This window comes from Aphelocoma coerulescens, chromosome 9 (genome assembly GCF_041296385.1).
Source record: "Aphelocoma coerulescens isolate FSJ_1873_10779 chromosome 9, UR_Acoe_1.0, whole genome shotgun sequence".
NCBI classification, from domain to species: domain Eukaryota; kingdom Metazoa; phylum Chordata; class Aves; order Passeriformes; family Corvidae; genus Aphelocoma; species Aphelocoma coerulescens.
In genome coordinates, this window is record NC_091023.1 from 14,228,592 (window position 1) to 14,255,304 (window position 26,713).

General features: G+C 37.6%; 1 protein-coding gene across 10 annotated transcripts in view; it reads right to left on the reverse strand.

Moving 5' to 3' along the window:
* DLG1 (discs large MAGUK scaffold protein 1) overlaps nucleotides 1–26,713 on the reverse strand; it is a 187,938-nt gene that overhangs the window by 118,081 nt on the left and 43,144 nt on the right. For all 10 annotated transcript variants that reach the window (XM_069024442.1, XM_069024441.1, XM_069024438.1 and 7 more), the window contains exon 3: nucleotides 16,329–16,495. In XM_069024442.1, the coding sequence (XP_068880543.1) occupies nucleotides 16,329–16,495 (167 nt within the window). The remainder of the gene's footprint in view (nucleotides 1–16,328; nucleotides 16,496–26,713) is intronic.

A 26,713-nucleotide genomic window follows, 5' to 3' on the forward strand; every position in this document is an offset into this window, starting at 1 on the left:
AATAGATTGAATTCTTCTCCTGTAGTAAACAAGGACAGCAAAGCAAAAGGGATCAGGAATGAACGCTTCACCACTCTGCTGCCATTAATACCTGGAAAATTACTCAGGTTATGATCATCAGCTCCTTTGAAACCCACACAGTTCCACGTAGGCAATGGAGTTGAGAAAATACTTTGAAGGGGTTTTATTTGTAGGATTGATTTTTTGCTACTGTATTCAGCATCTCCAGTCTAAACATATTCCACACCATGTTCTCAGAGTCAGTCCAACTCCCAGAACTAGTGCAATAGCCAAATATAACTAATTTATCACTTAGTTCTAGTATTAATTAGCAGCTTTTACATTTAAAACGGAGAAATAAGTACAAACACACACAATGACACAAGATCTTCATGTAAGATTCATCAGCTTCACATAAACATCTCGGGTGCATGGCATCCAGTTTCTTGGAGCACACAAACTCTAACAAATATAAACATCACTGCTGCCTGCCTGAATAACTACACAGTCCTAATAACTTCCAGGTTATCAATTACACAACCCTGTATACCTGCAGCCATTTAGAAAGAGCAAGCAAGCACAAGTAAACAAAGATCATCTTAGAAGATGGTTTGTATAAGAAGAAAACACCACAGATTTATACCTTTGTTTTACATTCTATGTGCATTTTGATGAGACTAGAAAATCCACATAAGGGAAAGCCAAAGAACACTACAGAACAGGTGCTTCTGGCTCAGGAAGTTCTTGAGTCTTAAACTGCTGTTGGTTGGGAGAACACCAAAAACCATGTTAACAGAAAGAGAACTCTGAAATCCAGAGAACTCCCTTAGAAAGAAGTTAAATGCAGAAAGCTTATTATATCCTTGTCATCAATACACAGTAAGAATGTAAATTTCTACTAATGATTTGCCTTAAGTAAGTCTATTTTCTCATACTTCTTCATACAGCTTTTCAGATTTTGCATATCAGGTCCCTTCATCATTTCCTCCATCATCACTCTGCCACCTGCATCGCTCTTGGTGCCATCAGTTATCACCTTCAAACATATTCATCTTCAAAACTCAGAGAAGCCACTTTCAGTTCCATCCACAGAATCCAAAATATAGTATCTGTTAATTTCTTTAGCTACAACCTCTAGAATTACCCACCAGCTATCTGATGTTGCACTGGGCTTCTTTATTTGCCATGTAGAGATTAGAAGCATGACCCTCTGCAAAAGTTCATTCTGTATATTAAAACTTCAAACTTTTTAAAGGGCTGTTCACAACCACAAATACAGGCAGTTGGGACATTGTTTCTCCTGGCATGACCACAAGGTCAGTATTCTTGGCTTGTATTCCTCATTGCTTTTGTCAAATACCCTTTAAACCCAATACAGCAAACATACTTCACACACTTGGTCTCCTATTCCACATGAAAGTTGGCCAATCCTTTAGAATATAGGCAACCATCCTTGATTTTGACACTTCTCAACTATCTAGTAGGCAGCTGTTTCTTTGGCATCGCATTATACGTTAAGCTCACATGCAAGAGCAATATCATACCATCTGCTGATGCTGCCAACATTAGAGTTGCACCATTTTTTTCACTTCCCAAAGCTTTTATGACTGATTCTGCATCCTTTTCTTCAACACTATAACCGGATGACATAGCAAAGTCAGGTGATTTACTAATAGCACTACTCAACTGGCTCACCAGATAACTGTGATTTATCCAATCAAATATGTTTGGAAATCAATTAGCTTTTTAGTGAGGACATGGAATGTTGGCAAAATGAAGTCCTTGGCCAAACCCCATTACGACACACATTCACATGTGCCAACTTGGAAGAGCTGTTGTGTACTATTAAGTACTGAAAGTATTTCTTAAGCTTTCAGTGTAATAATTTCCCATATAACTCATTTACATCTTATCTACAATTTTAAATTCAAAATTCTGTATTTTGTTCCTTCACTTAAGAAAGCGAATTCCTTTGGCCCCACCAAATAATTTTTCTATCAAGTTTATACATAAAAGCTTAGCTTTTAATTGTTTCAGTTTTCACACAAGTGCCCCTCACATTTTATTTCCTACCAACATCGAAGCTTTCAGGTTTTATGCACACAGTACGTAACACAGAAGGTTAAAACTTGCATTGCAACCTCTCTTTATGTTTCTTCAAACACTTGTTGGACCTGGAATATAGGACCAAGTATGGTGGAAAACCACCGAGATGGTCACTTGGCTGAAGCACAATGAAGAAAGGTTCAGGGGACTGGGCTTGTTCAACCCAGAGAAAGGCACTGGGCAGGAGCTGATAACAGCCTTCTAATGTCTAAGAGGAGACACCAAGAAAACAAAACTGGGCCCTTGTTGTGCACAGCATGAGGAGAGACAACTTTAAACTGAGTGGCTTACAAAAAGGCTGGGGGGGCTTACAAAACCTAATCAAAGCCCTAAGTGACCTGGTCTGAGTCGATGCTGCCCCTTCCTTAAGCAGATGGTTGGACAAGATCACTTTCAGCACAAAAAAATTCAATTATGCACAATTCATTTAAGCTGAGGCAAATTCCAAAAACTTTCTATAATAATGGGACTCTGAATTACAGTGAAATGCACAACCAAGTGAGGAAAGCTGCAGGAATCACACAAACTCACTGTCACCTTTCCCACTTCATCCACACCGGCTGTAGCTGTGCTCCTGTGGTCAGGCACCTTGCAGCCACACCACTGAGCTCACTTAGAATTTATGAGGTCTCATGGCTTAAGTTTTACAACTTAGGAAAAAACCCTTCATCTTTCTCCCTTAGTAACAGGTTGATGCATTATACATTTTCCCTCTCCTAAAAAACTGGAGTTTGGCTTCTGTCAGAAACAAGGACTGGACCACACTGATACTGCTCTGATGCAGTCCAGGCAGGATGCTTCTTAGTATTTTGAAATAAAAATGGTACAAAACCATTGTTTTTTCACACTTGTCAGGCTAGACATATTATTTAAAGCTATTTTAGATCACTGTCATTTTAAATTCTACTGCTTTACTGAAAGTATACTATGAAACAAAGTTAAGAATGACTGCTAAAAATGGCTTTTTCTGGAAAAATCAAAGACTTTTCATATTCTGTATTTTTAAGTGCCATGAACTCATTTAAAACTGTGACTTAAATAAAAATCATTACTGTAAGCTCAGCCCACGTGCCTGCTCTTAATAGTATCCATGGTTGCAGTGATGCAAATTTGCCTACCTACATCAAACCAATGTGCCCACATAAGGAGGAAAAAATACTGTATTAATCAGTATTCTTTGCACTAGATTTGGGCAAAGTAAACCAGTTAGACCTTTAAAGACAGGACATGAATGAGTTTAAGGACCTGTTCACCTATTGTAACTAGATCTGAATTCTGAATTAAGCAGAATAATAAAACAGAAATATCAAAGATCAAATTACAAAAGATTTCTCAAATCCATGAGAAAATTCATCTCACTGGCCAAATTCTTCTCTTCCCTAGTCAGAAATAAAGAGCAACAATGAATTGTTTCAAATACTCCTCTGCTCAAGGTAGAAAAAGGGGAAGCATTTAACATTTTTACTAATCCTATCATACATTCCATTAATGATGATTGCAAAATTGCCTTACTTACATGCATTGATTTTCCTTGAGATTTGAAATACAGGTTTATGCACAAAACCAAGGAATGTTCTTCTCATTAGACTACAACTTCTGAGTAATCAGATATACATGGGTACACAGGGAAGCAAACAGTTCTTTCCTAAGCCCCACTTTAAATAAACACCTTTAGTTGAAGCTGCAAGGTACTACAGCACTTCGTTAAATGAGGCCAAAAACTTCACAAGAAGCAGGCAGGAAGGATTAAGTTCTGATAACTCCAGGCGGAAATGCACCATCAGTCTTAGCCCATGTAAGTCTGAGCTGTGCAGAGATGATCTCTCCCTCTCCCAAGCAACATTTCTGTGAGCAGTCTTACTTTCTTAGCACTCACAGAGCCAGGCTAATCATACTAAAAAAACAACTTTTTTTTCCACAGAATATGTTTTCTGTTGGCTTAACTTTCCATGTAAATTGTCTTTCTGCTCTTAGTCAAGTAGATATGTGAAGGTGAACAAATGCACAAAATAAAACTAAAGTCGAGCATTTTGGTTATAAAAACGACAGCTCTACCTCCCCCCTTTTTTTCTTAAATTAGTACAATAAAATTAAGGTACATATCAATATAACTGAAGCAAAGCAATTGACACCCAATCCCAATCTCACCGTAATAAAAGAGAATATTCTAAAATAAATAAAGCCAAAATGCCACAAATTAATATCACTCAGACATGATTTAAAAGGGTTTGTTTCACTTCTAAAAAAACTGTGACAGTTCAGACACCAGAAATACTCCTTTGCTGGTGAGAGACAAAGTAATTCACTCATTCCAGTCAGCCTTTGCTTCCTTGTGTCAAACAACCTGGTAAGAATCTTGATGTTTTCTTTTATAAAAGCTATCATTAAATCCACCTAACAGTCTCAAAGATGTTCAATTTTATTCTACTTCTTGAGAAGTGTGTTTGTACAAGCAAGTTTTATGGTTTAAAATTATCCAGAAGAATTCTAGAACTTAAATCAGTTTGTCAAAAAAAATTAAACTAGCAATTATTCCAACATCCAGGGAAAGGGGAGCAATACAGAACAATTTTACTACTTGAAGGAAAATAAAGCCTCCAAAAAATCAAACTCACCAAAAGTCAATATTTCACAAGCACAGTACTAATATATTACGTTTATGCATCAGATTTTATCTTTAGCAGTTACAGGTGGACTGCATTAAAAAAAAACTTACATAAAACTTTATCCTAGCACAGAAGTAATGACACTAAGTTATCTGGGTGTCTTCATCTCAAAGCAGCAAGATGTCAAAATAATAAAGCATCTTGAAATATATCCATCCCTAACACGACTTGCCAGATTCATCTTCTTCTCTTTGACGATTATTTTAAACATGTCCTGATAAAGGTTATGTAAAATATCATTTGGAATTCCTTATTCTGGAATAAAAAGCAAACTACTATTTTAGCACATTTAAAGAGAGTGAATTTTTACAAAAGATTGTCTTACTGCAGAATGAAGGAAAAAAAATCATTCTACTACACTTTTCAATATGTGCATAATTAGCTCTTCAAAGCATTAACATCTATGATTGTTCTTAGCAACAACTACGGAATTTATTTTGACGATCTGTGCTGTTTAAAGATTTTTTAAAAATTAACACTAGAAAACCATCAAGGCATTTTCATTACAGGTAGTAAAAACTGGAAGAAAGATTCAACAAGAACTTCCAAGATTGTAGGCATTAATCAAAAGCTTTATCGTCTTACCTTTGTTGTTACAATGCATAAGCAATCCATCGTTTGAGCATAGCAGGAATATTTCCAAACATTTAAAAGGTTTATTTTCAGTCACAGCTAAACACCATCTCAACAGAATGAGAAAAAGCACACTTATTTAATAGTCAAAACAGTTGAGTGAGTGCCAGCTTTCCCTTTGGATTCATTCAGAGGTAGAAACACCGTGGAGAAAAAGCAGCAGGCTAAAATACAGATGCTTTAAGTTTCATGAAAAATTCTTAACCTATTTTGGTTATCTATGTCTGAAAAACTTAAATGTATCCTTGAAAATACTCTACAAAAGATGTCAAATCCTGTTCCATACCAGTTAAGTACCTCCTCGTATTCTATTTCATATACTCCTCTGTCAGGATTACCTAACACATGAGCATCACAGGGAATCATTTGATGAAATGCAATACAAAATTATTTTACAGCAAAAAATCTCAATTCAGCTTTTCTTAGCTGGTTACAATTTCTAAAATGAAGCATTTGTTCAAAAATAGTTTTGGTTGCAAACAAGTATTTCTCCTCTAACGTCATTTCAGCATTTGCAGACTGCAAAATAACTGATTTCCTAAGCAGTAATGAATGGAATATTCCATGTAGATCAGGGAGAGAAGAAAGTGGCAAGGAAAGAGTAATGCATATTGCAGGAGAAATGCTATTTTGAGCCTTGAATTAACCTAGAATTTCATTTCCTTTTCTAAGGCTGTAATGCAGTGACAAGGCAAAGTTTGTATGCGCAGGCATTGTCTTCTCAGCCTAATTAGCACGGCTGGGAAAAGTCTAACACTTGGGCACAAAACAACATCCTGTGTACTCTGAAACACTAACCTGACAGTCCCATACACTGGTAAGAACCTTAGTACATTAGTTTCCCACAAGAAGCATTGAAAGTAGCTCATAAACTCAGTTTTCACTATCTTGTCCTATTAGATGCCCCACCTTTGCTGCAAACAAAATGAAGTATATTGAAAAAATTCAATGAGTAATTTCAAGCTATTAAATCTTATCTGCATCATTTTGCTTTTAACCCAACATGTACAACTGACTGTATTTTGCATCAAAACAACTCTAGAATACACTGTGTATCTACAACACTCCCTTTAAGCTTTCTGCAACTTTGCTCCACTTGATTCCCCAGCTTTTCCATATGTACTGGGAGAAGTGGTCTGGTGTGGGGGGCTGATAGAGGCAGGGAAGGGGGTGACCTGCTATATAAGGAAACTAATCTTTCCAAAATCACGCATTTTATTTTGTGGGCAGGTGATATCTTTATAAACCTGAATGGATTTTTAAGATAAATCTTACACTATTCAACCACTAAGACTATGATTTTTACCTTTTATGTCCAAGACAAGCCAGAGATATTTTTCATTTTTACACTGTCTATAAAACCTGTGAAGAATTTCTGCTGTGAACACCTAGGTGAAGTTCTCACTGCTACAAAGCATCAGTGGGAAAACTATGCATCTTTCAGACTGCTAAAACTGGCTGAACCCAGTCAGAAGGCTAAAAGTTCTAACTTGAAAAAACAAAAAAGCACAAGTTAAGTTGATGAAACATTCCTGTGTCAGAAAAGGGAGGGAGGGATTACTTTCATAGCTGAATGCACACAAGGTACCTCACAAAGAAATTATTCTTGCATTTCCCAAGTCTTCTTTTGGGAAAACTGTAAGGTTCTGAGAAATTAACAAAGTGCTAGTATTTAAAAAGTTAAGGAAAACTAAGGAAATGCATTTTTAGGTAACTTGGCACATATCCAGTGTCTAGGCCAGAAACATCTTCAATGACTAATACAAGACATGCAGTCAGTCCAAATGTACATTTCTTGCACAAACAGCTCTAGGAATCCCAATAGCACATGGAAACTTGGCATGAAACTTCATGCTTTGTCCATGAAGGGCAAAGATTAACGATCCTGCTCATCACTGAAATTTCTATCAGCCACCTTGGTTCAAGATTAAGCTTCTGCAGACTAATCCTGGCTACAATTAGCTTATGTTCAGAATCAATCACTTTTATCCTCAGTTTTCCATTCTCTTGCCTTCTTCGGGACGCTTTCAGAACTAAGGATCATTATCATATCATTTTTCTCCTCTTGAGCTCACCACCATCCTTCCAACAAGACCCAAGACCCATTACTCCTGTCATAACAAGCACGTAACATCCTTCAAGTTGTCGATGCAGACTATGAGATGTAGAAGAGACCTATCCAGAGAGGTGAGGAAAAAGCATTTCTTTGCTGAGGATTTGTGGATCAGGCTGCTCATCTTGAACAAGAACCCTAAACACTTCAGAGCAGACAGAAAGTCATCTTATAACAAGTGTGCTTGAAAAGTAGTAAAGCATGCACTGCCCAAATCGGAGCAGGATGTACAGCCAAGCTACATTAGAGCCCTTTACCAAGCACTGCACCACTACGATGGATTAAAAGTCCTTCTGGTAACTGCACATGGTTCTCCCAAGATCCATCTTCAGCTAACAATGTCCACACACAGGGGAAAAAAATCCATACCAGTACACCAAAAAACTTTGTGGCAAACACCAATACACATTTTCATAAATATAGTGCACAGAGTGATAAGGACTCAAAAATAAGAGTACTATGCATAAAAATGTATTTCCTAGCCCAAAAGCAGTTTCTGCAGACTTTTCACTGGAAATACTGTATATAGAAGAAATAAACCTTCAAAAAAAATTGACCAAGGCTCAAACATTCAGGAGGTTTAGCATTCTCATACAAAAAAAAATACAGCTTTTTGAAAACAAATTATAAAACTCCTTGAATGAGCAAGCATGTGTTAAATTTTGGAGAGCAGAAGAAAGTTTTTCAAAATGAGAAATAGGCAAAAAATTCAGAAGTAAAACTACTGTAACTAAACAATTTAATAAAATAACTTAGAACCTTCTTTCCTTTAAACCATATTGTAAGAAGGAACAGAAAGATATTAAAGAACACACCAAAACTTGAATCAAAATAATGAAATGCATGAAAAGCCATCCTTTCATGCACTGAAGAGTAAGACATTTTCACATAGTGCTGTTAGTCATTAAAAAAACTATTATTCTACTGAATTTGTGAGAAACATTGTGATCTCTTCAATGTCATTCATCCTTATTAAAAATAAATCCTTCTGTCCCATCAGCTCCAAGTGATCTCAGTGACAACCAGTAACAACTATTCTATACAGCTTGGCCAGAAGGAAAAAGTGCATTTCCATTCACCACTATTCATGGCATTAATATTCAAAAACAAAGGATGATTCTCAAGTGAGAAACACAAAGTAAGAGATTAATTCAAGGCAAGAAAAATTACTTATAAATTCTTTTAGGTTATGTTTGGCAGTCACTCTTTGTACCTTCACAGGCTTATTCTTTTTCCAGTGTGGAAGATTCTATCTACAAAGCCACCAGATAACTAAATAAAGGAAAATTCATGCCCAGATGAACTACACATAGAAATAAATCATGCTAATTAAAACAATGATTTGGAAAATACTGATTTTGCAGATAAATAATTTCTTAATCTATTCTCAAATCTAAAAGTGCATGGTTATTTAAAAGCTAATTTGCTCTTGGATTCTATGAGAAAAGCCACATAACACAGAGCTGTCACAGGTGTAACCAGAGAAGCAGGCTCAGCTCAGCTTCGCAAGGGGATGTCAAATGCCCAACCTCAGCATATATGAGAAGACATATCAAAGACTCAGTAAAGATCAAGCACTATCATCACTGCAAGCATTTTCTCAGCTACTTTAGTAAAGAAAGCACTAAAAGTGTAAGATGTCATAAATTAATTTATATAGCTATCTTTGAACCTGGCTGCAAGATGTAATTATTAGATTTTTTTAAAAAGTGAATTTGTAAATTGTCTATTTACTTCTAAACTGAGAAAATTAGAAATAATGGGGTTTTATTGCTTGTATACACACCATGAACTGAGCATGGGAATTTTGTTTATTTGCTTTTGCATTCACTTTCACCAGAACCCTGCCCCTGGAAGACTTTTTCAGCTTTCATTCAAGACTTACATTCTTTTCTTTGTACAAACAGCCTGGATTTCAAGTATTGAAAGCAAAATACATAGCAAACCAAATACCATTTCCTCATTGTAAAGTTAACACAGAGAAAGCAAAGCTTCTGAGTAACCCAGGACTATATTGGTGCTGAAATAAAACAAGCACATCATGTGTGCAGCAAAGGAGATTATATAAATAATGGGCAATACACACATACAGATACAGACATAAAGGAGCAGTACAATAACAAGGAGCACAGCAATCAGATATAGCATATTATCAAGCTAAAAAACTGAATCTTTATAAATATTAAAGCAAAGAAGGTATTTGAACATAGTACAATAGGTTGGGGACTTTTGCAGGAACAGCTTGTTAATACAACAGGTAAGAATGACTTTGTAAAGTCCAGATGAAGATATTGCAGTCAAAATTCAGAAAGAGAAAAACAGAACTAGAGCATCCTGCACTTTAATAATGTACTCTACATTTGCAGGTATCTCCTCACAAGGCTTCCTCTGAGATTCTGATTAACTGCTTGATGTACCATTCCATTCTGAATACAAACTGCTACTGATTAAACATAGATTTTTTCATTGCACTAGAAACCAGACATCCAAAATCCTTCCTCCAGACTACATTAGCTTTTCTTATTAAGAAGTTATACAAAACTATCACAATTTTAGAAAGGTTAAGAAGACATTACTGGTTGCTTTGTAAACAAAGCCAATTCCCATATTGCAGGTGAAAATGAGGTTAGCTTAACTTTATCCCTTTCCAAAATATTCATGTTGACAGACACTGAGCAAAGCAAACACAAGCCCACAGCAGGCCTTAACAGCAAAGGAGAACAGGAGCTGCATTAACAGAAACACAACCAGTAGTAACATAAAACTCTATTATTCCCCTTTGCTTGGCACTCCCACTAGGGCATTTGGAATACTGCATTCCATTTTAGGGCCAAAATACAAGGATTTTGACAACCTGGAGCAAGTTCTGCAGAGGGCCATTAAGACATTGAGAGGGCTTTTGGAAGACTTGACCCTTAAAAAGAGGATGAGGATACAGGGCTTGTTTAAGCTTGGAGAAAGAGTTCAGCAGAACCTAAAAGCAGCCCTCCAGTACCTACAGTGGGATGTCAGAAGACAAACCCAAGTCCATGTTGCATGATGGAAAAACCCTAGAAACTACAAATAAATTGAAACAGGAATTTCAATCAAAAATAGGGTGAAGCTTTTTCACCATGAGGATAGCCAAGCATTGGAACAGACTGACCAGAAAAGTTTTGCATTTCCAGTTCTTGAGACTTTCAAGACTTAGCTAGTCAAAATCCTTCACAATGTAACTGACCTCCTAGGTGATACTGAGTTATTTGGTAATTGCAAGATGTTTAGCGAGTTTCCTGTCCACACTGCCTTGGCATCAAATTTTAGCTGAAATTGCAGACTTATCAGCTGTTTCCTTACTTCCTCTTTTGCTTTCTTTGTATAAAAAAAGAATTTGGCAAAAGGCCCTAGAAGAGAGTGAGCTAGCCAGTCTCTACATGCCAGACACTAAACACATTGGCAAGTGCAGATAGATGGGGAAACCACAGATCAGACCAAAGTCCTTCAGACACCATTACTCACTAAATACAAAGGTATCCTCATGCAACTGTAAGAGACTCCAGATTGAGTTCCACGTCCTAAGGCAAAAAATTTCCTTCAAGACATTGTTCAGTGGGGTTTTTTTTTCAACATGTAAAACCAAATGATTGTGGCCACTTTTAAATTCAAGCTAAACAGCAAACATCTTAACTTCTCTGATTTAAAACAATCAAAATACTAAAACAAATCCTACGGATTTAAAGAGAAAAAAGAATGTCACAAGACTAATATTTCCTTAGCAATACACTGCTCAGTTAGGTCAGAGATTTCTTCCAGTGATTTAAGTTTCACCGCGTATTTGTCAAACACCAAGTGTCCCACCTGCAGATGGCACCACAGATCACAGCAAGCAGCTCCCGAAGCCGCTCCCTCCCGCACACGCTCTGCTCTCACACAGCGCCGAGATCTTGTTTCAGATTTGTTCGTTTTGCCAGGCACACTTGAGCTCAGCATTTAATGCACACAAGGAAAAGGCATGAACCATTCGCCCTTTTCAGATTGCATATATTTCTTTTTTAAACTAGTTCCTGGTACTGAAAGGATTAACATTCCTTTCCTGCTTTATCACTTTCTTGAATCACTTTTTTTTTTGTGTGTGTGTTTTTTTTCCCCACAATTTTGTACTGGAGATTGAAACAAAAAAACTGTTAAATAATGTTCCAGGAAATATAGAGCATGGAAAAGAAAACAGATTGCTGTGAGCAGGAAAATTTGCAATCTGGCTTTTTCTAATACACAACCTATGGGGATTACAAACTCCAATCTTTGGATTCAGAGGTAGGAAGGAAAAAACAGAAGTAGGCTACGTGCCATTAGAAGTCCTCAGGCAACCTAAGCTTGTATACCACTATTCTATGTATATACACAACCACACATTGCTAAAAAGTCATTCCCAAAGTCAGCTGTGTAGAAAGTTCTTGTAATTCAATCCTTAATCTCTTTAGGGGAGCATTATATTCCCACTCTCAAGCAACTCTCACATATACCATCAAAGTGTCAGCTGGAAGAATATTATTTTGGTCCACAGTAACTACAGCAAAAAGATATCAGCAAGGTAAAAGAAACAGGGTTGAAATACATTACTTCAAAGGCTAACAATGTCCAAGCAAGAAAAAAACCATCCCATTCTTATCACCTGCAGACTCACCAGCCTGGCAAGGCACAGAATAGAGTTAAAATAATCTCAAAGTGCATGACGTGTGCCAATCTGCTTGAGTCTGGTTAATGAACTAATACTGAACTGAACAGCAGCCTTGAAAGTCTGAAAAGTGAGAATTTATAATTTAAAAGCTAGCTTAAACACATACCGGAATTATTACTCCCTTGGGTTTATTAAAGCCAAATGTAAAAGAACTTTTTAAAAAAACCCTAAGTAGCTAAAAAAAGCATTACCGAAACCAAAAATGCATTGAGCATTAAAACATAAATTTTTACATACTACACATAGCAAGTATGCAGAATATAAACTGTCAATACATAAAAATTTCTCCTCATAGTTTTAATTAAATTTTAAAATATTGAAGGAAAAGTATTGCCAAGCAGGTATATAAAGATAAAAAAACCAGTCGCTGAAGAAGAAAGAATTAAGGTCAATAAAAAGGTATAAGATTATATGTTTATGTAACAGTTTTCGTATATATTTGAAAGCTAAACTAAGACATTTGGATATATTAGAAAAAAGAAAAAGAAACCAACACCAAACTACCACTTTTCAAAATTGTTCACTTTACAATTTAACATGGAAACAGTATTCTAACCAATGAAATACAAGGTAACATTTACTGTAAGTGACAGAGACTGCGAGAAAAGCTTGCTTTTAGTTTCACATGAACTGGGATCAACACCAATATATGCAAATGGTTTTAAATACTGGAAGTACAAATACAGTGGTTTTAAATACTGGAAGTAAAACTAAAACCTGACCTTCATATACTGAAGGTCAAACAATAGTGACTTTCCCATGATACTCAAGACAAAAAATATGAAGGAAGACGGGTAGCTTTGTCATAAATGTTCAAATCTGGGCCACTTAGAAAAATAACAAAGCAATCCACACCATATCAGGTTCTGTTAGGTAACACTAGCATGGCCACCAGACTGTAGTGGAGAAGCAAACAGTGCATCTGAGAACAGACACGTCTCTGGTAAGCCTTTCCAAATCAGGCAGCTCTTTCAATGCATTAGTGACCTTGCCATGACAATGTGCCTGGTGGCATTGGTGCAGTGTCAAGGACAAGTCCTAGCAGTCCAATTGCACATAAGAATAAAAACACACCTTCATGTACAACATAGAAAGATACAGGGACAACACTACCCTTGTATAGGGCTGGAAACCGTTTCTGCAGGGGCTGGGAGTGAATAATCACAAAGTGTGGATTTAACACCACAAACTATTCCCCACTTCAGACATCTGCTTCTCCTATAGGGGAAGCACAGAACGTCCTACAGTGGCAACATCATAAGACAAATCTCATAGCAGCAAATATGTGCTTCAAGTCCAGGCTGCTAGAATTTGAAGCATGTTTACTAATAACAAAATGGTTCGGTAGGGACATGAATCCTCAAGTCCATTACACTGTTCCCAGGTGCATTACAGGGATTAAAAAACAAAACAAAACAACAACATTTATGCCCTTTAAGACCATCATGCTGCCTCGAAAGACCTTCAATAAGGGAGACTGGCCATGTACTACGCTATTCTGGTGCTCAGAAAAACATTTTAAATGCTTTTGTAAGTCTATTTCCATAGTGTAAGCCTAGCACATCTTGTATAAAAACAAAATATTATCTTTCTTTTTCACATTCTATAAATACAGGAAATTTCTCTTCTCAGTTAAGTGTCCAATTCTTTCAAGCGACACCAAACCTTCCCGGTCTTCACTTCTTTCCAAGATGACATCTTCCATGTCACTCTCTTCTAAGCACTGAAATCAAACATCTTTTTCACACCATGATACCTCAAATTTGACAATATCTCCAGCAAAGCCTTATGCAGACCAAGTAGAATAGAATAGTTTTACACCATACCTATGTCAATAAGGTGTTCTTTTCATCTATCAACATGCCATGGTTGACTCACCTTAAGATTCAAAAATTACCCAGACCTTTTCTGAGAAACCAATTCTTAACTATTCAACTTCTATTAGTTCAGCCAAAATGTAGGACATTAATTACTTCAACTGCCCAAGGCTTCATTCTAGTCTTAGCTGATGAAGCAGTAACATACCATTCTCTTCCCATGGTTCAATTTCTAATTTAATAACGATGTTTTCCCTAAAAACCCAACCCTAGGATGCAATTTTTGAGAAACTTTAACTGATATATTATCTCAAAAGATAGCCTGTTAAACCATGCCAAAAGTTCTACTCAAGTCAGAATTTATCACATTTATGGTTTCTTCCTACCACAAGAATGATTACCACAGTAGAAAGAAACTGTTTGACAAAACTGTCATCAACAACTATGAGAGCTATTATTTGGCTCCTTTATCACTTTCAAGGAGCTACTAAAAAACTGTGGAATCACTCACTGTACCTGTTAAACCTAAATCCTCCTCTCCTGCCTTACTCCTATGTATTCCCTTTTTAAAAGATGGCATTTGTCCATCTGCCATTTTTGGGAGCTTCATGCATCCTCCATGACTAAGGGCAACTGCAATGACTCCCAAATTGCCTCATTAAGTTCTCTGCACATGCAAACATGAAATAGAACCAGCTTATTTCAAAACATCTCAGTAGACAAAATAAGCCTTGCCTCTCCTTGACTACAGCTCCTTTTGCTCTTGCTTTTAAGAGGTGCCATTCCCACCATACCTTCAGAAAGGGATGTTCTACAGCTCTAAGCCTTGGATTTAGATGATGGCATACAGGTAAATAGCACAATGGCCTTTTCCATGCTATTTCTCATATACTCCAGCATTACCCCATTTCCTCCAATGACAGTTCATTAGGGTGACTACAATGACAGTGGCCTTCTCTATGCAATTTCAGGTAGTAGATTCCACAGACATATAAAATTTAAATTTTAATAATAATCTTGTGTAACCAAGATTCACAAACAAGAAAAGAAAATAATCTATTCCCACATTGCAAGTTCAACTAGAATTTCAATTCCTCAGTGTTCAATTACTTACAAACCTGAAAAAGACAGTATGCCTAGGCTGCTCAGTTTTTCATGTAAAGATATTTTAATGGCTGTTCTTGGCAATATATAACTCTTGCCCCTGGCTTGGCTGACCTTTTACCTACTCACCATTTTTGACTTTCCAAAAGAATACAAGTTTTGGATTTCCTCTATAGCTTCTTTTAAAGCATTCCTGATGTATTTCATACTAGCTTCAATATGACAGATTTGAAAAAAGCTACAATGAGCACAAGCATTTTTTTTAACTGTACAAACTCATTAGTACACCACACACTAATGATCTGCAGCTAAGTGAACCTTCTTACACAATCCCAACAGCCCCTGATAAAGGTTCACTCACTAAGACATCCTAACCACTTTATGTTGCTGAGTAGCACAAGTTCCCAAGCTTCCCTACAGGCTGCAGCACTAGTCCTTTGGCTGATCTCTCCCAGGGCTCCTCCTGAGCTCCACAATCATTTCATGAAAATGGACCAGCACAGTGCACTGGCTTCAGTTACCGAGAAACTCACACACTTTTCCAGTGGTGTCAGTTTCCAGGGCACACTTCAAGGGTTCACCTCTCTGGGGACAAATAATAGCTCTGATGTGAAAATAGTCAACATTTTAAGTTTAAACTGATCAGGGAGATTTTGCTTTAGTGAAAAATGTACAACAGTGAGCATTTTCCTGCTCAGTTTTCTCACCACTCACTAGTGGCGAATGGCTGCATATTGTTTTCAAAAACAAGTCCTTCCAGAACACAGATATAGAAGTAGCAGAGAATTTCTTATGATCAGACTGAAAAGGTTACTAATCAGAAAGACACAGTCTCAGATTTCCCAAATAATTAATGAAGGAATGACTCAAGAGTCATGAGCATGGATGAGTATAAGCATACTAAACCTGTCAGTGAGGTTCCAAAATCAAAGCATAAATCCAATTTAATGGTCACTTAATGGTACATTTGACAAATGAGTTTATAAATTTTTGACTAAGCAAAATGCATACATGTTATTAAACATTTCAATAATTAAATCCCCTATGACTATTGATCTTAATAATGTACATTTTCTTCGAAAATTAATATTTTATAAAATGAAGGAAACTGAGAGAACAATGTTGAACTAATAGTCTCAACAAGAAAAATAAAACAGATTTCTATATCATACCTCTACACTGGGGCTAAGGCTGCTCGGCAATGTTTCTGATGTCACTGTTGTGCTTGGAAGGCTGGAGAAGTCCCAGGTATTCACAGGCTGTATTGGTTCAGATGGCTGAGAGTGATCAATGCATTTTGGATTGTCCAATAAGGTCACTTCATAAAATTCTTGAATATCTAAACATGTAAAAAAAATTGCAGTTAGGCTTGATAGTTCCTCTAATATTCTGATTTTAACTACATCTTCCTCCTGCAAAACATAGATTAGATATGGCTTCATCTGTCATGGGTAAATTCGTAGGGATCAGCACGATCACACGAACCTCCCCCACCGCACACACGACTCGTTCTCTGTGCCCCTGTCTCGGAGCCTCCGTTACCCACTCACTCTGGGCTCCTGCCACTGACCCCAGGAGCACAAGCTGCAGCAGGAACAGCAGAAGCACGTGAAATAACTGCAGTGGAATAGTGGAAGGGATGAGTGTCCATGTTTCAAGTTCTGGTAAACATAATTTCAACTAATGTAGCCTTTGGTTAGCTGAAATCTTCTGTTCAAGGGCAATATTAAAAGGTTGTTTTGTACATGTTTCAACTAAACGATCACAGAAGTAGAAGAATAGAAGTATACTGATGAAATCAGCAAGAGAGAAGCTGCAAGAAGTTAGGAAAGGGAAGATTGATGAGGATAGGTCATCATCTGCTTTTTCAGTCTAAGTAACAGAAATAGGATGAAACTTAACAGTATGAATTACCCATCATGAACTAGTTAACAGCTTTTTCCATAATCCTGAAGACTCAGCTGGAAACATCTGAGAAACAAAAATTTGGCTGTCTTGCATTTTTTATTGACATCCTGCTCACTACCTGAAGCATCAATAAAAAATGCAATATAAAGAAGCACCAAAGGTGTTCCTATGAAGTGTAGGTGTATGAAACCTGCTATCACAACTGCAATCAGATCCATAAACACACACATTTTAAAAAAAAAAAGTCAGAGAAGCTATAGGCTAAGGGAAGGGCAAACAAATGAAGAAGTTGTCTTGTAAAGGTTTTAGTCTCTTATTCAAAGTAAAAATCAAGAGTTGCAAACTCTTGATTTTTAATCACACCAACTTCATAGAAGACAAACGTACAAACACAGTAAGCCAAAGGAAACAGGACCCAGCCATGAGTGAGGAGTCTAAGCTGCAGTTTTGTAGCTTTCTAGCAACAGCCCAGAGTCAGTAACAGAGGCACAATAACCAATTCCTTTATAGAGCCACCCCACAAAACAAAGACCACAGAACTAAGAGTTGCAACTACTGTTGCTGGCACTCCAGTCTTATGTGTTTTTATAGACATTGCACTTCTGCTCTTTACCAGTTCAGAAAACTGAAATTCTCAAATTCCATTTGTATCTTTCCTCTGAACAAGAGTCAAATTCCTACCAACAGCTTACATTAATTTTTAAAGTTATACTTGCTCTTGGCGCTGCTGATTGGAAGAAATAGCAGTGAGGGTTGCAGAAGACATTAAGTGACCTAGATATACAGGAGCAAAGCAGCCTGAGAGATACAAATTGCCTTTAAATCTCTTTCACATTAGCTCCCTCAGTTGCAAATTTGTCTTGTAGCTGCATTAACATCAATACATCAATCAAGCACACCCAGCAAAGATTTTTTTCCCCCGACAGAGAGTACTTTGTACATTAAAATAGGCGGTGGTTTAAGTTGATTCTATAGCTGCAATCCACAGCAACCAAGCCAGGAAGATCACTACATTATTTATGGGAAGGGGTTATTTGTGCAACTGTTTTGCAACAGAAATCTAGGACACTGATTTTCAATTCTGCTACTATTCTTTTTAAGTCCCTGCCAGCGGAGGTAGCCATTTATTCCTCCTGCAGAACGACTCATTTCAAAAAGCACAGCATTTCCCATACCTCACCTCCACTTCTCAATGGAGGACACCACAATAGACTTGCTATTGAAAGATGGCAAGTCATATATGCACCACTTAATGAGGGGATTAGTTTCTGTTTATCCTGGACTTGCTCCAAATCCACAGTTTCTAGAAACTTGGTGTCTATATGATAATATCTACCTTCTTAAAAAAAGTTTCCATTTTTACTATTCAGAATGCAAACATTAAGTGTGTACAAGTATAGGCAAGCCACCTATGAACCCTGAACGCATTAGGTCCACAAGAATGCAAGTTGACAATTGCACTTTTATAAAGCGAGAAACTTAGACCATACTAAATTAAATCTAAAAATTCCTTCTTCTTTTCTACGGCTATATATCAGCACACAAAAATATTTCATCACATCAACACACTTGAATATGTACTGAACACATGTTAATGATGTGTGGATACATTAGCATATGAAAAGTTCTAACATTTTCCTAATTATTATAAATAGCAGGTAGTAAAATACTAAGTTTTAGTTGTATTTATGGTCAGATTCCCTGTTCAAGATAGGATGTGCCATTTCTACGTTAAAGCACTTTTCTCCCATTTAATTGCAAGAGAGATTATATCTCAAACTAAGCTACAGAAAACTAAGTTACAGAAAACTGATTCAAACCAGGTATCACAAAACAGCAAAAGAAAACACAGATGGGGAACATTTCAAAACTAGAGGAGAACATTAAAGGAACAGCTGAAACTTGAAAAATAGGAGCACAGAGTTTTAGGAATCCAAAGTGACAAAAGTGACGAATGGTAGGCAACACATAAAACCATCCTGAAATTTGGTCTGCCTACAAGTAAAACCACATTAAGTAGCCAAATCAGAAATATGTTTGACAGCAAAAAGGATAAAAGCCTATACAAAGTGACAGACCACCAGTTCTGCAATGGAGGACTCTTATGAAAAGGAAAATTGTAATCTTAGCCTATTAGTAGTGTGAAAAGATAAGCAACAGTGACAAACTGGGTTTTTTACTCTAAAAGCCATTTGCTGGTGTATTGCTCACCCCCTTCTCATATTCTCCAGTCATCTTAGTTTTGTTCTTTGAACAGGCTTGTTCACCAGTAACATGATATGCCAGAAGCTAAAACTGCTCACTTTTAAAGCAAACAAGAGTTATCTGCCAAATACAAACTGAAACCCAAATCGACTTTACAAGGGAGATCCAGCTTCACTAAAAACCACAACACAGTAATTAAAAGAACAGCAGAACTGCAGAAACAAATTCTTTTCTTTCCTAAAGTGTTTTTGAGGGCAGTTCAAGAGACTACATCAATTCTGTCTAAAGAATCTGCCTCCACGGACAAGGATTCCAACCAGCAACATGACACCATTCCTCAAGATCAATTTCTTCCCCGCTCCTTAGAAATCAAACATAAGGCCTCTGCTTACCATTTGTACAGCTATGTGCAGCGTCTGCTACTTTTTGCTATATATTCAACAGAGGGTACACTTGTGATCAGGATAACTTAAGGTCAGTGCATGTTCTAAAAAATCTCATTGCTAAGCCAAGTTCTCCACATGCACCCACAGAAAGGAATATTTAATTTTAGTATAGTCAGCTAGGAAAATTAAGCTGAGCAGAATTATTCCCTGCATCCACTTACATGTGAACCTTTTGATAACTGTAACTTTGCAAGTAAAAGATGGGATACCTATAACAGCATTTTCTTAAGGGAATGGTGCAACCCTATATACAAGGTGTTGGCATTACTCATAACAGTCCATGGGCCTTGTGTTAAGTGAATAACCAGGCCTCTGCACTTGTCCTGGCCTGCCCAGAGCTTTGTTTTAGTTTGTCCAACTCTACCACCAACTATCTAAAGACCAGGCGACTCATCTAACTTACATGGCTTTTCCTTATCTTCAGACAACTGTGTGAGCCAACACCTATTTCTATACATATTTTTATATATAATACACACAGCTTATACATAAATAAGTATTTGCTACATATATTCCATAAATAGTGTACAAAAATACGTGAAATCAGTGTTACATCACACAGTTGTCCAAAGCTAACTAAAAGCTGTACATAAATACAAGTACATGCACACACACAGCCTGAATGTACAAATTTACATTTGTGTGTGTGTAACAGCTAACACATACCAATAAAAATGGGTTATTCCATAGGGAATGGATTACCTATGACCCCAGGAAAAAAAAGCTGCATAGAAGAGCAAAGGCATAGCATGACAGCAGAGGCCTTGAAAACAAAGACACAGGATGGTATCAGAGGCCTCAAGTCTACAAGCAATTCAGCAACCACTAATTACTGGTCAAAGGAAGCCAACCTTGAGAACTGGGCAAAAAAATTTCAGGGTGTAACAGAACAAAGAACATCCAGCATATATAAAATACACAGTACATACAAGAAATTCAAATGCAACTGCAAAGTAGAGAAGAAAGAGTGAAGCATAGAATATGTCAGCAAACAACAATAACCTCAACAAAACAACAGTGAGGAGGAAGAAACATTCAACACTGCGCACCTCCATGGGAAAGATTCCCTTTAGTCAGTCTCCCATTCCATTCTTCTCCGACCATCTTTTGATATGTTCTGGTTTTCAAACAAGCATCAAGCAACTCCCTGTAATTTTTTTACGATGTTGGTTTCAGGCTTCTGATATTGAACCTCTGTATTATGGTATAGAGGGAACCAATTAAATTTCATTGGCATTTACTATTTATCTACCTGAAACAGAGTTGTAGTTGAGGTGAGTGCCGGTCTCAAAGTAACAAGGGATAGGACAAGAGAAAATGACCTCAAGTGGTGCCAGGGGAGATTTAGATTGGAAATTAGGAAAAATTTCTTCTCTGAAGGGGTTGTCAAGCATTGGAAAAGGCTGTCCAGGAGAATGGTTGAGCCACAAGAGGTGTTTAAAAGACTTGTAGATGTGGTGCTTAGGGATATGGTTTAGTGGTAGACTTCGCAATGCTGTGTTAAAGGTTGGACTCAATGACCATAAAGGTCCTTTGCATATTAAATGATTCAGTGATTTATTTTTTTTCAAATTGAAACCATTCCTCTAGTGATCACAGTAACCTACTGTTTTTAGGCTTTGCATTTTTACACTTTAAGCATCTTGACCATTTGTGGGTTATAGATGATTTTTCTTAAATAAATGCCAGGAAATTCCACACAAGCTTAGCATTTCATGACCTTAAACAGTTACACGTTTACTACAACAGACTGCTCTGGACACTGTCCATGTAAACCAGTGAACTGTTGTCCTTACATCATGTAATACACAAAGGTATAAACTGCTACCACAATATACGTGAATTTAACAATCACATTTGTGTATCCTGTATTAACTGTATCCCCATGTGAAGGTTTTCAGTTTTAATGTAGTTAACAGCTTTGCACATGAGCAAGAACTAATTTAGGAAGCTCATGCTTCTTTTCTGTTTGTTCATTTTTTTTATAAAATCTAAATTCATATTTTGCATTCCAAAATGCAAAGGGAAGGGTTTACCTGCTGGCAATTCTAATGCTGGCTGTCTAATGCAGCCCAGGAGACTATTTACCACCTTTTGCTTCAAAGCACACTGATTGTTCATGTTCAACTCTTTTGTCACCAGGACCCCCACATCACTACTTGCAATATTTTTTTCCAGCTGGGTGACACGCAGTATATATTGGTACATAGGATTGTTTCTCCCCAGGTGCTGGACTCTACATTTCTCCTTGTTGAGCTCCATGAGGTTCCTGTCAGCCCATTTCCTCAGCTTGTCGAGGTCCTTCTGCATGGCAGCAGGACCCGGATTTACATGCTTCAGCTACTTAGTTAATCCTGCACTGACATTGACAGGTGCTCCTTTCTGATAGGTCTTCAACAGCAGAACAAACCAATTTCAGCCAAAGCCAGCAAGACAGCAAAACACTAGATAAGTTTGCATCACCATACAGACTTTACCACACAAAGCTTTTCAATACCAGCTTTGTTCAGGAGAACCTCTCAGAGACACCACCCTCCCTCAGACCTGCAAGCAACCAAGGAGCTTATGAATTCCATCAGAAATTGACTTATTTCAGTTTAGTCCGTGTAAGCAATTCCTTTGTCACCTCTCATTGGTCTGCCTCTTCTCAGACATTTGTTGATCTAAATAGAGCACATGCAAACACCTGGTTTTGTTTATGACATTACCTATATTTGAAAAAACAGATTTGTTAAGAATTCAACTACCTGTGTGTTGTCCAGGAAGAGGTGCCATCCCATTAAAAATTAAGTACTTCTCTAAAACAAGGAGGGGAGGGAAAGACAGCTTTATTTCTTACAGCTTCCTGCCAAAGCACCCAAAGCACTTGAAAACTTAAGCCTTAAAACTACTAGAAAGGAAAACAAAGGTCAACATGCTATTTCAGTTCAGAGCAATTTGAGATATACAGTATCTGCCAAATTCTTAACAGCCCAACATAACAAACATATAGACAAAACAGAGTCATGATCACTGTCAGAACAGGCAAAAGAGTCTGCAAACACTACAGCCTTTCATTCTTCAGTCATAAAGCAACTCCTATTAACTCCAAGGAAGGCTCAATCATGCATGCTTACTTCACCTGCTATATCAAGCTAGGAATATCCATTTAATACAAGTAAAGCACAACCTGAAAAGTGCATGATTAGTGATGAACAAAAAAAATACAAACACCAAGAAAAGCTTCATGTCCATTTACCAAGCCAATGACCAGAGTTAAGTAACCACTCTCTTTGTGTATTTAATGGTTGTGTTGTCATGGTGTGTGTGTCTGATCAAAAATCAGCGTACACATTTTTACTATGAGAAGTGAAAACCAGCCTCATCACAACCCCTGTAAAGCCCCTTTCAGGGTTGGCTGTTTGGGGAACTATTTCTTCTTTAAAACTGCTGCACACAATCAAGACTTCTTAAAAATTTAAGGAGCAACTTGTGATGCAGCTTTCTCACTACACGTTCTGTTCTACAAGATCCTTTGCTGCAAGCTGCAGCATCCAGCTCCTGATCCTCAGCTCTTCCACTTGTTCCAGTAACTGTGTCCCACCCTTTGAACATCCTTTCTGCACACACTTCTTTGCTTAACTCAAATTCCAGGAGATGTTATTTTCCACTTTTCACTTCCAGTTCTCCTGAATTGGTGCTTAACTGAAACTGCCCTCATTTAACCTCAGATCTAATTGTTTGCTTTTATTCCTCTAGCTGCTTTTTACACTCAGACAAATTCAACTCCTTACCAACCTGACCACTTACACTTTTCAAACTATTCATTCATATTTTCCTCTTTGCTTACTAACCCCTCCTTCACCACATCTTCACAGATTCAATTAGGTTGGTAAAAAGAACTCCGAGATCGAGTCCAACCTATGACCTAGCACCACCATGTCAACTTCACCAAGTGTCATGTCCAGTCTTTCCTTAAAAAGTGCTTCACATTGTCTCTATCCAATTTTCCTTCAGAAACAGGGTCTTCTATGTCCAGAATTAAAGTAGGAAAAAGTGTCACACCCAGATGAAAATTGACACAACAATATTCTGTTGTCTAAACTTTCTGATTTAATATCACCTCATGCACACTTAGTCATCAGCCTAAGCCTAAAAAACCCAAAGAACCACCCAACTTCCCCCCAAACACACAACAAATATCCAACTAAACATGAACTCCCAGCTATCCACCCTCCCCAAATATCTCAACACCAGTTGCAAACCAGTAGCCACTACAAAAATGTACTTTTTTCTTAAAGGGATATATTTACTACTGTTTTTAGTGGCAACAAAAACCTTACTATCAAGTTTTATTTGTACTATGTCCCGTAGATAATGTCAGTACAGGACTGATGAGGTTTCTCACCAGACAAATGCATTCAAAAACTCAAACTAGTTTTGGGATGCATACCCTCCAAGTAGAGCTTCCGTATCCGTGCACAGCTTTGCTTAGATGAGACAGCACAAGCATTGGTTTCCTCTACCTACAGGAAGCTCCAAGGTAATTATGTGACAGCAGTGGCAACACAAGGCTGGGTGTGCCACAGAGTAGCATCTCCTCCAGCACTAACACTTGTGTGTTTCCTGCAGCCAAATTTTAACACAGGTTTCTGAAAACCACTTAAAGTTACAGTGCTTTTACAATTTGCCCACAAGTTCTTCTTTGTCTTAGGTTGACTTTTTAATTTCAAGCCAAAATAAGTCAGCTGTTTTGAGGGCATGGCTGGGAAGATATTTGCACATGACAAGATTCCTATAAAAGCTTTACCAGAGAGCTCTAGAACCTCCCCTAACTTGGAGAAAGAATATGAAGCTAAGGAGGTTATTCTAGCGTCACCTTCTGCAGTCTCTTAACAATCTTGCAAATTTGGCCTAGTTATAATTCAGGAAACCATCTGTGCAAGGAGACTCCTAGTCAGCTGCTACAGTTCGGTTTCTTTGAAGTTTCCTTCCCCCTGCACCAAAACAAGTTCTATCTCTCAACATACAGACAAACAGATGCACAGGGGGCACAGGGCATTCCAGCTGCAGAGCTGAACAAGATGTTCTGCCCTTGCTGCTAGGACCACCATGGAAGCAGGACTAAGATCAGGACAAATATCCTCTCTCATGCTTTCCCCCTTCCTCTACACTGTACCCAGCACTGAACCAAATGTTGAGGGAGATGAGGAGCAAATCCAGGAACACAGAAGTATTAAAGGAGACGGGCAGCACAACTAGGGAAAAGAGGTGAAAGAACAGATGAAATAAAGCAAGGACAGGCCAGAGAGCAAACCTTCCCAGAACCTGGAAACTATACCAATTATTCAAAATTTTGACTGTCTTTTCAGCCCCTGGATGAACAGCAGACTTATTGACAAGGCTTTTTTGTCAGCAGACCCTTTCAATGGTAACCCTGGAAGAGAACACTGCAACTGATATATTCTACAGTGCAGCTATTCAACACTGAATACACAGTCAATGCAACACCACAAGGATAAACTTTTGCCACAATACTATTTATCTGCATAGCAGTAGCTACTCAGCTTACTAATTACTTGCTATTTTAGGCTACCAAAAGCAGCACCTAATCCCAAAAATTCAATACATTGCCCTGTCACACACACACGCAAGATGGTGAAAAAACACTTTAAAAAAGCAAGCCAACTATCAAATTATACTACATACACACAAAATAGTAAGTAACTCTTTAAAAAAGAGGAGCAATGAGACTATTTCACTTATTATTAGGTTCCTTGAAGAGGAAGACATGAAGTTCTTCCAAAGACTGGGACAGTTGGACAAACTGCACAGAAGAAACATACTTACAATGACTAAATTAACATTCCAATCATCCGGACACCAAGTAAAATGTTTATCCTCCTTCCATCTGGATGAAGGTAATCAAGTACTTAACTACCTTTGTAAACACAGCCCTAAGTCAAATTTCTCTAAAAATGACCAGGTTTTGTGCCTTTGAAGGAGACCATAGCAAGCATAACCACAGTACATCCTTAGGAAACTTATCCGGAAAGTCGATAAACACCTGAAAGTTGCAAGAATTATATTGCATGGATGTTTTCAGCCTCAAACATGAGCAAAGATATTGACTCACAGAAGCTGCAATCAGGGGAAAAAGTCACAAAAATGCAGCAAGGATTAGATTTCAATGCGAATATAACCTATTTAGCACCTGCAACAATTTCAGTACTATCCAATGTTACAAAAGATCCAATTCTCCATAAACCTTCCTCTAATAAAAGCATAATAGTAACAAACCCTAGCAATATTCATTGACTATCTAACAAGATCCTCAGCTTATTGACAATAATTTCTGAATTCTTAATGTAAATATTATTCAGCTGAGTCTGAAAGAACGTGCACTAAGGCTTCAGTAACCTTTGAAAATGGAAAGGCTCGAGCTGATTTGCAGAGTTAACTGTGCCATCATGGCATATGGTCTATTAACTGTACTGCTGAAATAAAAGTTGATACTGAGATTTCCCCAAGAGCAAGTATTTTTGGTTTCATTTCAGAAGAGGAACTTGTGTTTAACCTTGTTTGATTTCCAGTTAGCCAGCAAGTATAGGAAATATTCCCAAGGTGACTAAGTGCGAAGGAGCAAGAAGAGCTCCAGAGCTGCCACGCACAGCTCAGAGCTGAAATCACACACCAGGTAGCAGGAATGTGGTCAGTCCACTCCAAAGTGGACCAGCTTTGAGGAGTGCTGACCCAGTCCAGTCTACTTCAGTCTAAAATCTAGGGGTATTTTCCTAATTTAATTCAGAAAGCCAATGTGGACAGAGATGAGACTAGGTTTTATATTCCTAGAATTTTCAGTCCCAATCACCCTGCTGAGAAACCTGAAAAAAGAATTTACTTTATGTAATCATCAATTTTTTCAAAATTTTCAGAGACAGGACATCCTTTTCTGGGGTGTAAAAATGTATTAACAGCGTTTGTAATATGTTCTGTTCAATCAATAAAGCTCATCCAAC